Source organism: Halictus rubicundus, chromosome 8, assembly GCF_050948215.1.
Source record: "Halictus rubicundus isolate RS-2024b chromosome 8, iyHalRubi1_principal, whole genome shotgun sequence".
NCBI lineage: Eukaryota > Metazoa > Arthropoda > Insecta > Hymenoptera > Halictidae > Halictus > Halictus rubicundus.
In genome coordinates, this window is record NC_135156.1 from 17,761,762 (window position 1) to 17,774,003 (window position 12,242).

At 42.1% G+C, this 12,242-nt stretch overlaps 3 protein-coding genes across 9 annotated transcripts in view; 2 read left to right on the forward strand and 1 right to left on the reverse strand.

Annotated features, from left to right (window-relative positions):
- The first annotated feature begins 536 nt into the window (after positions 1-536).
- On the forward strand, positions 537-2,823 carry LOC143356347 (elongation factor Tu). Its single transcript, XM_076791951.1, has 6 exons — positions 537-711; positions 820-872; positions 964-1,129; positions 1,218-1,525; positions 1,596-2,257; positions 2,350-2,823. The coding sequence occupies exons 1-6, from the start codon at positions 675-677 to the stop codon at positions 2,537-2,539; spliced, it is 1,416 nt and encodes a 471-aa protein (XP_076648066.1). The 5' UTR covers positions 537-674; the 3' UTR covers positions 2,540-2,823.
- Positions 2,824-3,072: 249 nt separating this feature from the next.
- Positions 3,073-6,134, reverse strand: Ran (RAN, member RAS oncogene family). 3 transcript variants are annotated; one of them, XM_076791961.1, is made up of 3 exons: positions 6,002-6,134; positions 4,894-5,356; positions 3,073-4,802 (listed from the first exon to the last, which is right to left on the reverse strand). In XM_076791961.1, exons 2-3 carry the CDS (start codon positions 5,335-5,337, stop codon positions 4,587-4,589), a joined length of 660 nt encoding a protein of 219 aa, XP_076648076.1. In that variant the 5' UTR covers positions 5,338-5,356; positions 6,002-6,134; the 3' UTR covers positions 3,073-4,586. The 3 variants fall into 3 exon arrangements, with proteins under 3 accessions (XP_076648076.1, XP_076648077.1, XP_076648078.1); XM_076791962.1 differs by lacking the exon at positions 6,002-6,134 and adding an exon at positions 5,781-5,995; XM_076791963.1 differs by lacking the exon at positions 6,002-6,134 and adding an exon at positions 5,543-5,727.
- Positions 6,135-8,238: 2,104 nt separating this feature from the next.
- The window catches only part of Syx1a (syntaxin 1A), a 42,857-nt gene continuing 38,853 nt past the window's right edge, over positions 8,239-12,242 (forward strand). For 2 of the 5 annotated variants that reach the window (XR_013082629.1, XR_013082630.1), the window contains exon 1: positions 8,239-8,515. Coding sequence is in view for 3 of the 5 variants with exons in the window: in XM_076791712.1 (XP_076647827.1) it covers positions 8,483-8,515 (33 nt within the window). In the remaining 2 variants the exon portion in view is untranslated. The remainder of the gene's footprint in view (positions 8,516-12,242) is intronic. The other 3 variants (XM_076791712.1, XM_076791713.1, XM_076791711.1) reach the window with 2 other exon arrangements.

The window sequence follows — 12,242 nt, forward strand, 5'->3', positions numbered from 1 at the left end:
CTTCGGTCGCCAACCATTCATGGTGCTTTTCAAAAACAACCCGTGTTACGGAACGCATCAGAGTCAAAACTCTTCCGCGTTTTTCCAAGAACCAACTCGCAACGCGCATGCGCCCGCAAGTAGGTACATTCTGATTTTGATAATTTTAACACAGACGAGATATAAGGCCTATACCTCGTCTGTGCTTTTAATCGTAAATTCTGCGACCTTGACAGCCTACATACATATTTCCACACAACATTGCCGCTTTTTCAAGATGGTACCTTTTTCTGATTGGTTAAATGAAAAAGGAGCGAAGAGACTTCGATCGACAAATTGAAAACGTTGAGAAACGCGGCAATATTTGAAACGTAGCTTGTTTGAAAACAATGTTACGAATTATTTTCATTATGTTGCGAATGTAACTTGATATTTTTATATGTTTAAGACGAATTTTACATCTACATATTTTATGTACATATTACGATGAAAAATATCGCTGGTTCTGAAGCTATGTTCATGGAGCATTTACATAAGGGCACATGCGCACTGGAAATTCGTTACCGAAGTTTCGCCTCTAAAAATCTACTTTGCACTGTGTACAGAACATATCTGGTTCTTGCTCCACACGCATATACCAGAAATACGGATTTACTATTTAGAAGATAGTTAAATAACCGAGGAATCTCGAAGGCATGGCATTCCACTGCGGAAAATCTGTTTTCAGTCCAGGTACCTAAATAGTAACGTTTTCTCGTTGCGCCATCACTTTCCCAGTCAGATTATAATTGAAAATTCATTTTCGAACGGATCATTCTCTAACACGGTTATTTTTTTTAGCTTTAAGGCGAACCGTGAAACAAGTATTTTACATCGAGAATATTGTGAAACACGTAAGACAGTTTTCAAAAACTTATCGCATTTATGCTTATGTCTTGTATCAACGTTGACGAGTGTCTTATTACGTTCCCGTTATCGTTGCAGCAATTTTGCAATAGGTTATGTATCGGCTCGTTTTTGCCGACTATCACGGCACAGAGGTTTTACGCGGAGAAGAAAGTATACTCCAGAGACAAGCCACATTGTAATGTCGGCACGATCGGTCACGTTGATCATGGAAAAACAACACTCACCGCAGCCATCACCAAAAGTATACTTTTATTACAAGATCTGTGGCTTCTTTGCGTATAAACATTTTGATCATCAATTATAGTAATGGTATACGCTTTCCTTTTCAGTTCTATCTGAGAAAGAACTGGCACAGGCGAAAGCTTACGCCGAAATCGATAACGCGCCAGAGGAGAAGGCACGTGGTATTACGATCAACGCAACTCACGTAGAGTATCAAACGGACAATCGTCATTATGGACACACGGATTGTCCAGGGCATGCCGATTACATCAAGAACATGATCACTGGTACAGCTCAGATGGATGGAGCTATTCTGGTAGTTGCAGCCACTGACGGAACTATGCCGCAAACAAGAGAACACGTGCTTCTGGCCAAACAAATCGGCATCGACTACATTGTTGTGTTTATCAATAAGGTATAATTTGTTAACGTTCGAATCAAAAACTACGTCCGAGCAATTATATCATTCTCTTCTCTTTGATAAGATCGACGCGGCTGACGAAGAAATGGTGGATCTGGTAGAAATGGAAATTCGTGAGCTGCTGTCCTCGATGGGATTCGAAGGAGACAAAATTCCCATTGTGAAAGGCAGCGCGCTCTGCGCACTAGAAGGGAACAAGCCAGAGATAGGAAAGGAGTCTATAATTAAATTGTTGGAAGCCGTAGATTCTTTTATACCGACTCCTATCAGAGACCTGGATAAACCTTTCCTGATGCCTATCGAAAATGTTTATTCGATCGCTGGTAGAGGAACCGTGGTAACAGGCAGATTGGAACGTGGCAAATTGAAGAAGGGCGCAGACTGCGAGATACTCGGTTACAATAAAATTGTGAAGAGTACCATAACGGGAATCGAAATGTTTCATAAAATACTAGAAGAGGCACATGCGGGAGATCAGCTGGGCGCTTTGCTTAGAGGATTGAAGAGGGAGGACCTTAGGAGAGGTATGATAATGTGTAAACCAGGTTCGTTGAAGCCTCACGATCATTTACAATGTCAGCTGTACATGCTAACCCACGAGGAAGGAGGCAGAAAGAAACCTTTAAATAACCAATGCAACACTCAGATGTATTGCAAAACATGGGATGTCGCAGCACAAATTAATTTGCCAGGAAAAGATATGGCCATGCCCGGTGAAGATTTTACGTAAGCATTTTTGTTTAACATGTAAACGATTACTGGACTTAAATGCATCCTGTCGCTGGTAGATTAATGTATTTACTATTTTGTTTATCCAGAGCCATATTAAAGCTGATCAGGCCGATGGTTCTTGAAAAGGGACAACGATTTACTTTGCGAACTGGTAGCGTCACCGTGGCAACCGGAGTGGTAACTGAGACATTAAAATCTCTTACCGAACAAGAGCGAATAGTCATTTTGGAAGGTAAAAAGAAAGCTAGTAGGCAGGAAAAGGTGCAAGAAGCTTAAATTGTATTGCATCGAGTATGAGTGGAAAATTGGATATATGGTTCCAGTAGTTAGATTGCTCTGTACGGAAATTACATTGTTTGCACGACTAAAAGTGGATATCTAACAATGTCGCGATACGATATAAGTATTAGTTCCCCACGTGTATGCATTTTTGACAAATACACACTACTTTTAAGAATTTAATCATTTTCACTGTAAATACGTGTTTATTGTAATGTTGATTTTATAGTCTTATGTAACCGAAATACTGCAAATACAAGTACTATTTATAATACAAGGTACTTTGCTCTTATAAAAACTGTTTATTCTATTTCTGACTCACCAGAAGTACAAAAAGGAAAACTCTCAGTGAAAACCTAGTGGTTCTATAGAGTTCTAAGATAAGCAAAAACGGTATATCAATCTGGTAAGTCCAGAATACGATAAAATGACCTTTGACGCTCCGTGTTCGAACGATACAATAAATAATCGACATACGGCCCGCGTGCCTTTGTGAATATTGTGTTTCTCGGGAATGTTATAACGTTGAGAACAGTTCAAGGATGATTTATTGAATCCAATACATCATCGGTACAAGTTCGATTGAGCAGAATTACCAAACCCTCGATCGTCGAGTGGTTTCACTCTTTTTGTTTCTGCTTTTTCTTTACATCGACAAAGGTCCCTTGGTAAATTTGGCGTACACCTTTGACCGTGTACTAGTTTAGTATTTTCAATTTTCATCCGTGACAAACCGGAGGAATCGAGGAGAAGAAAGCAGTATGTGAAACGCTTAGCCTCCCAACGGAACTGAACGGAAAAACAAACTGTTTTGTGTAGAAAAGAAAAACAACACTGTTTATATAATTTAAGTCGAACAAATCATACATTCACCTTCGCTTATAAAAATAGTAAACAGTCCTTATTATCATGGACAGGCGCAACTGACTACAAACCGTGCTTCATCTCAATCGTAACATTATTTCAAAATACAACAGTATGTCTGGGAGTCGCAGATAGTTCGCAAAGACGATTGCTGTTGCACTGTTCGTTTGGCGAGTAACAATGTACACATTGATGCCCTCTTTTCTTTTTCTAATTCATTCGTCATCGCGTAACCGAGGTGTAAAGTAACATCGAAGAGTATATGTCATCGATTGATAAGGATTCGACTATTTGAAGAACTTTTGTTCCGGAGTGATGTGTATTCGATTAAAACTTTTGGGCCTGTGAGTTCGTGTACGTCTCGACCTCTGTGTAGGTGTTTACATGTGTGTTTGCGTAAACAGTGACTTCTAAAAATTAGCGGTTTTAGTTGTATCGATAGATTCTTTCTTGCAGAATTAATCGTTTGCATGCTACATTCGTGATTTACGAAACAGCGCGTTCATTCATTCGAAGATTCGACAATTTATTTTTCTGTTCATACTTTTTACTGATTTTAAGTTAGCTGTGGCAGTATCGACGATGGAAATTGAATTACTATAACGGTATATTTGAAATCCGGTTGGCAATTTTGTTTACCAAACAAATCATTTCATCGGTTACGTTAAATACATCGTGTCGGACAACATACGTTTATTCACGCATATACATTTACAATATGCAGGGCGGGCATAAAGTATTGGAGAACAAGCACAACGTCGATCGTGGAACGACTTTACCTTCTCAACTTCGACATGTAAAATTTTGAAAATTGTTATACATCGATTGAAGCCCCTACATGTGTTCATACCATATTTCGATACAGTTTTACGTTATGCTTGGGTTATTCGGTACTGGTATAAAATTAGAGGTCTCGCGTACCACGTTCCCGCTCACGGAGCGTTCGGAAACGCGGCGACGTTCAATTCCTGTATCCCTTCTTTAAGATAAAGCTCGCGTGAAGTTTGAAATCACAGAAATATTTCTTATCATTGTTAACGTATGGAACAAAATTTTACGCGAATTTTAATTCCTTCAAAGAAAGAATCTTCGACCTATAGGAGAGGCATGAGAACGTAACAGCCGAGGTGCGCTCGTGTACGCTATGCCCCTATTTGGATCGTGTGCACGATGTAACAAACTAAAGGTCTTCGTCGTCCTCTGGTAGCGCGGTTTCCTGTGCTTCTTTGAGGTCCTTTTCTATCTGTTGTTGCCATTGTGGGTCCATGGTCACCTCGGGCGGGAGGAGAGCAGGCATGGCGACGAATTCCAAATTTGGGTCACCGATCAGTTTGCGTGCCAACCACAAGAAAGGTTTCTCAAAGTTGTAATTGCTTTTCGCACTGATGTCATAGTACTAAAAACATGAGAAATCTTCAGATTAGTATATTCCATGTATGTACAATCGAACAAAGAGTTGCACGGATTAGTCAGATTCTCCCAAGTACCTGTAAATTCTTCTTCCTGTGGAATATGATGCTCTTCGCTTTGACTTTTCTGTCCTTGATGTCGACTTTGTTACCGCAGAGTACTATAGGTATGTTCTCGCAAACTCTTACCAAGTCTCTGTGCCAGTTCGGCACGTTCTTGTACGTAACTCTTGATGTAACATCGAACATAATAACAGCGCATTGTCCCTGAATGTAGTAACCATCCCTGAGACCACCAAATTTCTCTTGGCCAGCTGTATCCCAAACATTGAACCTGATTGGCCCTCGGTTCGTATGGAATATGAGAGGATGTACTTCGACTCCTAAGGTGGCGACATATTTCTTTTCAAACTCGCCGGTTAAATGTCGCTTGACAAACGTTGTTTTCCCAGTACCACCGTCCCCGACCAGTACGCACTTGAAAGTCGGAATAGTTGCATTCTGTGCCATTTCAAGTGCCATGTTTGCTGAAGCGATAGATCTGCGAAATTAGCGATGAACGTGTATAAATGAACGTGAAGGACACTGCCCACGGCAAAATTCACGCTCTGGGGATGCCTCGTGGACTGAAACACGTTGGAACGATTACAACACGGTTTAAATCTCGCGAGATCACGGTTAACGAGCGACTCCGCTATAGCGCGCGCGACAACCGAACCTTTCGTACCTGTTAGTTTTGGAAATGACTGGAAAATACTAGTTTCTCGTTGGACGTGTATCACGCGTCGGAAACGTGATCGGTCCCTATTCGTCGAACAACGGGGCCTGAAGAAATTGAAACGTGTCTCGGTTTACTTAAGAAGTTTGGTCTATCGGATTCTCGATCGAGTATACATCGGTGAGCAGCACAAAAAGCCGGTTCGGCGATATTGTGACTATACTTGACGAGATAAAAATTCACCCACCACGTTCTCAGAGAATGGCGCCTACCGTCGAAACACAGAGAACCACTTTTACGTTATACTCTAACGAAATACTATTATGGCTGGTGCTGCGGGAACGACGAACGGTTTAACAGTTGAATGTCTTGTCCTTAAACTCTGTCGAGATTTTCAAAAAGTGAACGGAACGAGTACGAAATTTCCCGGCAAGTGACGTGTACGTGAAAATGACCGATAAAACTTACCCTGCGACACAGTTGTTATGGCTCACAATGGCGTTCCCTTGACTCGACGAGTAGGGGTCCCCTTTTTCGTCATTCGTCGAGCACAACCGGACTCAAGTTAATGGCAAGGTACGTCCAATCAGATCTGAAAAAATTCAGTTTGAATATTTTTCTGATTGTATTGTTAAAAAAATGCGTGGATCATTGTGTTTTTTTAAAAATCCCAACAGGAATACGGGCGAATGTGGCGACATCTATTTTATGCGCGCCATATCGAACCGACGCCGATGAATTTTCGCTTCCAACGAAAGAACAGCGTTCCAACAGCAATCTCGCTCCTCCCTTCCAATCAGAGAGCTTTCAGCGAAGTCTGAAATATGCGATAGCCAATAGTATACCACAACCGACGCACTTTTAACGGTTGGTACCGACTACTTACATGTTCGCAATAAAGAACACAGAAGCGCCGAATTATGTAGCAACAGTGAGCAACGACGACGTTGTAAATTGAAATTTAATTTGATTAAGCGTTACTGATCTAGAGCCACATTAGTAGTTTCATGTCACAACGCACCGTACCGATCGTTGCGGGTATTGAATCACATTCCTATTGGTGTTATTCAAATTGAAAACCGTTACTATGAACACCAGTTTAATTCCGGTTTAATGTACAGCGACTCCCACTAATATTCGGACGCTCTTAAAAATCGCATAGCTTTGTCAATATTGGACTGTACTACTTGAAATTTTTTGAGAACTTAAAACAATTGGTTCGCTACATAACAAAAAGTACTAAAAAGTACTAAAAGCTGTATTTTTCAACTTTTATATGCGGACTTGTATTAAAAATTTAAAAAGTACGTTTTGTACATCTGTATCAATTATACATATTGTGAATATTTCATCTAAATTGGTCAACGTTGCAACGAGCTACAAACGTTTAACGATGAAAACTTAAGGGCGAAAGTCGCAGAATTTTGGCCTTATTGTTTTGTATTATTCAATAATAATCCGAGACGACATATTCTTTCACTTGAAATATGATTGCGCTTTCAATAACTATGTATATAGATTTATGCTTAAATATATCGGGTACTTCTCAGAGATTGTCGGACAGTTTCGTTTGTCTCGTTATAGAAGCCTTGTTACATAGCTGCAATTCAATTGAAACGCGTATGTTGTCGACATAGCGTGTAATATTTTGACGGTCATTTGAAAGCAACAGTTTGTCAGACGAAATTACAAAATGGTGCCCTCTCGTGACGAAATCTTAAAACTCGACCAAACTAAATCCCCGGTAGCAGTTCGAGCATTTCGCCGTAGATGGCGGTAAACGTGCTTTCTTACCGCATGGCTCGTGTGCAGGGAAATTAAATATTTAGGAAAATCGGTGAATTGAACAATTGTTAACGAACGATAATTGATTAGCGAATACAATTCGGTATTGTCGCAGAAGTACCGAGCGGTAGCGTGCACGGTTTCTTTTATATTTTCCTTTATAACACACCATAGTACCACAACATATGAGAGAGGTGTTTTCTCATTATTTCTGCATTCCTTGAACGCGTAGCGGCGGCAAATACGAAATTTTAATTTTAAATGCTTGCACCGTTCCGTTATTTTCTACACTGTTTAAAGAGAGAGATGCATTCGATGATTAAATTCACGGCGAAATGACCGGTCTCTTAGCTTACATTCGTAAACATTATAGAATTGCGTTCACGGAGAGCAACAAAATAAATTTTCTCATTCAAACATCTGTTACGACGAAAATTTCGAAAAAACTGAATGGATCCGACGTTAATGTTTACAAATTTTTTCAGGGCCTGGCAGCTTGATCGCGACAGATGTCGGCCAACCGAGACGACCGGAGAGTCCCCACATTTCTGCATAATCTTTTTAGCCTGGAACAAAACCTGCATCACTTTTTAGCCTGGAACGGAACCTGCATCAACTTTTCAGCCTGGACCAGAACCTGCATCACCTTTTTAGCCTGTGTTAGAGCCTGCATCATCTTTTAGGCTGGATCAGAGCCAACATAGAAGACCCTCTTTTAAGATAAAAGTAGCATCCACTTTGGCATTATTTGGAATCCGCTGCTAATGCTGCAGGTTCTGGTCCAGGCTAAAAATTAGACTAGGTGGCAGCACTACACCGGGGAAACTAAAATCCCGGGCGTGATCACTCTCATTTCCTCACTGGCAAGAGTCCGCGTTGTGGGGAGAAATTGAAATTGCAAGGAGGGTGCTCGGTTGCGTGGGGTCGGTCCTGAGCCGAGTTGACGTCAGCGGCGCGTGCGCGCCACAGCGGACGGCACTGCAGAAGCAGGCGAGTTCGCGAGTATATCGATTTTACGATCGTGTCTCTCGCCGCTAGTGTGTCCGTTTCCTTTAGTTTTTAGTGGCCGTGCTCGTGGTACATGGAGCAAATTGTGAATGGGATTAGTCGCTAGTTGTTTCGCTTCGTACATCCGCTGACTCGCAACCGTTCGTCACCCTCGCCATGACCAAGGATAGATTAGCAGCCCTCGTCGCGGTGAGTGTTCAAGTAGCCTACGTACAATTCAGCGGACAGACTAAAGCCGATTCGCCTAACCGGAGCATTCGGTCCGCTTGCCAGTCAGTCAGCCAGCCAGCCAGCTAGCCAGGCCCGTTAACGTTCTCTCCCTCCTTCTCATCGGCCTCTCTCTTTCCGTCACGATCCTCTTCTCTTTCTTCTCCTCCTGGCTCTTGCCATCCGCGTTACTCCTCGTTAATTCTCACGGGCACACCGCGCGCTTTCTCTGTCAACCGTCGACGAAAAAGAAAAAACCAAAAATCGGTCCCCCGCGCGATCTCGTCGCCGATCCCCCCTCGTATTCTTTTGTTATGATTCCCCGTGGTATTTTCTCGTCCCGGTTGCCTGTTGTACGTCGAGCCGAGAAAAAAGATTCTTCCTCTGCTCGCCGTGACAACTCGTATGCAACTCGTGTGTCGCCTGTTTTCTCTTTCTGGCACACGGTGCGCGCGTGTGTATGTGTACGTGTGCCCGTTGTCCCTTCGTAAACCGCGCTTCCGCGAGAGATTGATGAGATCGATGCCGGAACGAGGAAAACGGAGACCGACAAACGTGAAAGAAGGCGTTACCGAGGTGTCGGAGCCGTTGCGCTCACTGTCATCCGACTGTGTCACCCGAGCAGTCGATATGCACACGGGAAGAAAGTTCCGTGAATCAACGGGAAAAATGGATAGATAATTGAACGCGGTGACAGTTAGATAGCGGAGACAGATCTACGTACGGTATACATACGTATACGTACAGAGAGATAGGACAGATATTTGGATAGTTGGATAGATAGAGAAAGGAAAATACGTATGTCCATGCATAGATGGAGTGTCAGCGACGGGGGAGGGATAGAGAGGGGTCGGAGGGGAAGGGGAGAGACCAGTGGCTCCTGTGGCTGACAGGTGTTTGCCAATATATGTTTTTCGTCATCGTTTATTTCGTAACGATGACAGAATCGCTTGTGACAGCGGCGTGGCTCCCGTTCGAACGCGGATCTCTTCCCGGATGAGTATGCTCGTCGATCGTTTGGAACGATTCGGGGAATCAGAGTACCGGCAGTCGATGACTCATGCCCGCGTTCACTGACAGCCAAGAAAACCGTGTATTATTTGGGCGTATCTGTCGGCGCGGTGCGCATCCGCCATCAATTATTTCTGCATTTTTATCGACTTCGCTCGTTCCATCGGTCAATTAGGCAATGCCGAGTATCGCCTCTTGTTTTTACCGTTCCCGTTCGGCCCGGGATGGTCACGTGACTTTTTAATTAATAATTTCGATTCACAGCCTTCACACTTCAGATCCGTCCTTGGTCTTGATCCGACGGGTGTTAAGTCCGTGACTAAACTTGTCACAGTTTTTGCTCTGTATTATCGATATTGTGAATTCTAACGACAGAAACCTGCTTCAAGTTTTCGGGTTTATTTCGCAGAGAATCGAGACAAATTATAGCTCAATTTGTAGCCGGAGATATTTCCTAGCACGCGCTGCTCTCGATTTCATTCGGAAAACTGATCCAATAGCAGAAAAATGGTCGGATTCAAAGTATTCTCATATAAGGAAGAAAAGTTGGGGCACGTGAAACCATTTTTCGTCTATTTTTATCGGTAACGTGGTCACTCTACCTTATCGCAAATCTACGGAGTCTTGGCTCTTAATTTTTGGCCTGCTTCTAACGCTTATGTTACCAAATATTCGCATAATCTCGGCAGCTCCTGACCAGCGCGCGCTAGATTGAACCTTCCTCTTTCGAACGAGCCCTTTACCAGCGACAAAATATTCTTGTATAAGGACGAAAAGTTGAGGCACGTGAAACCATTTTTGGACGGTAATGTAGTCACTCTACCTTATCGCGAATCTACGAAAACCGGGCCCGGACCTGTCTCGTCGAACCGTTTACCACGAATCCTCGAAACCACCTGCGGTACGCTCCACGAATTAATCACACCGACTCGCATAATTGATCAAACATCCCTTCGAACGGAACAACCTTTTCGAAATTGGATTAGTTGAACCGTTCATTTCGACTGGCCTAGAAATAATATGGTATGATCGACTAATTTTTCATCAGAAATTACGTCGAGGTTTAGCACGATCGAAACGAAGCGTTTTTGTAAAAAACCGTTTGCACTCGGCGCTATATTCATTGTAAAACTAAATCTCTCTTCCGTCGTATTTTCATTTTATCTCTCATCTTATTTTCATTTTATTCATACGAAACTGATCCGATTTCCACATATAATGTTAAAATTTTTAGTAATCTGTTAAATAAAAATGTTGTCATTTAACAATTTTGTAATATTTTGTAATATTTTTTGTAATTTCTTTGAAATAATGCCACAAGAATTTCTAGCGGTGCTTCAGAGTCACCACTCGAGGGCAAAGGGTTAATATCCATGTGACATTTATCGAGATATCCGGATCACCGACGATTAACAATGTTCAACATTTTCTCCGAGGCGCCGTTAAAAATTCTTAAATTGCTAAACATTTAACACGTGTAAGTCGGATCAGTTCCGTATACACAAAATAAAAGAAAATACCCTAAAATGGAAGTATCCTAAGTTAGAAGAAAAATTTGGTTTCAGAATGGAAATAGCTTCGAGTACAAAATGTTAAGAACGAAAAATCTCATTTTCCAAATTGTGCTTGTATCGTATCGTACTTGTTTGTCTTTCCAATTGTACTTGTATTGTTTTTTTGTACTGTCAAATAAAAAATCACGAAGCTGCGCGTAGAGATTTCCTGTACGGTATCGTATGACCACAATCACGATTGTTGTCGCAACAGTCGAAGATAAAGCAAACTATCTCTTGATAACGGCTGGAGGATACTTTGTCCAATATACGTAATTATTTCGTGTATTGTATCCCGGCCTCGACCGCGACCGCGATCTAGACCGCGATCTAGATCGAGCTCGCGTTCGGCCGGCGTTGCTCGTTTCTCCGCGTCCTCGATCGTTCTGAATTTCGAGAACTCGATCTCGTTGAGCCTCCCCTTTCGACCGTGTAAATCACGGAGCCGACTTCCATCCATTCCGACAATTGCGATCCGCGTTCCAATTCTCTCGAAATCGTAGCGTGGGAATGCGTCGCGTATAGTAATTCCGGCTCGGACGACACGGTCTCGTACATACGTCAAAAATAAATTCCAATTTCCGCTGGCTGGCAAAATCTTTTAACCGTAGAAATCAATTTTTGACCGGAACACTTAACGCCTTAACACTAGAACTACCGAGCGACAAACGCGACTGACGTATATCGCTTTGTAACAGCGACAAGACTGTGCCCATTCATACAACTTTTATTGTAACATGTGCTTCAACGAAGAGAAAACATCTTTACAATTTCAGTAATTGTAAAAGAAAAAATTAGGAACCAGTCATTTTGACTGGCCCGGTAGTCCTAGTGTTAATCGGTACAACAGTCAGTCGGTCTCGCAATGTGTTAATTGTTCTTTTCATTCTATTTGGTCGTCCTATAAGTTCGTTTTACACTTGTACCATTTAAATTCTAAAAATAAAATGTGCAATCACCCTTTCATTCTTCTGACCTTTTTGGCAAAGACATCATACCGTCGCTATAAAATTTCTGCGGTTTTTCATTTGAACATTTTTCAATGGTGAATAGTATAAACATATCGAACTTATGGGACGACTTAATATGTACTTTGCTCGAGGCAGTGTCTGTTAAATAAAGTTAACCCCTCGCGTGGGGAGATG

Coding starts and splice junctions, on each gene's coding strand:
- LOC143356347 (XM_076791951.1), top strand. CDS start 675: ATGGCATTCCACTGCGGAAAATCTGTTTTCAGTCCAG. Junction 712..819: donor AAAATCTGTTTTCAGTCCAG/GTACCTAAATAG, acceptor TATTTTTTTTAG/CTTTAAGGCGAACCGTGAAA. Junction 1,130..1,217: donor CACCGCAGCCATCACCAAAA/GTATACTTTTAT, acceptor TTTCCTTTTCAG/TTCTATCTGAGAAAGAACTG.
- Ran (XM_076791961.1), bottom strand. CDS start 5,337: ATGGCACTTGAAATGGCACAGAATGCAACTATTCCGACTTTCAAGTGC. Junction 4,803..4,893: donor ACAGGAAGAAGAATTTACAG/GTACTTGGGAGA, acceptor TCATGTTTTTAG/TACTATGACATCAGTGCGAA.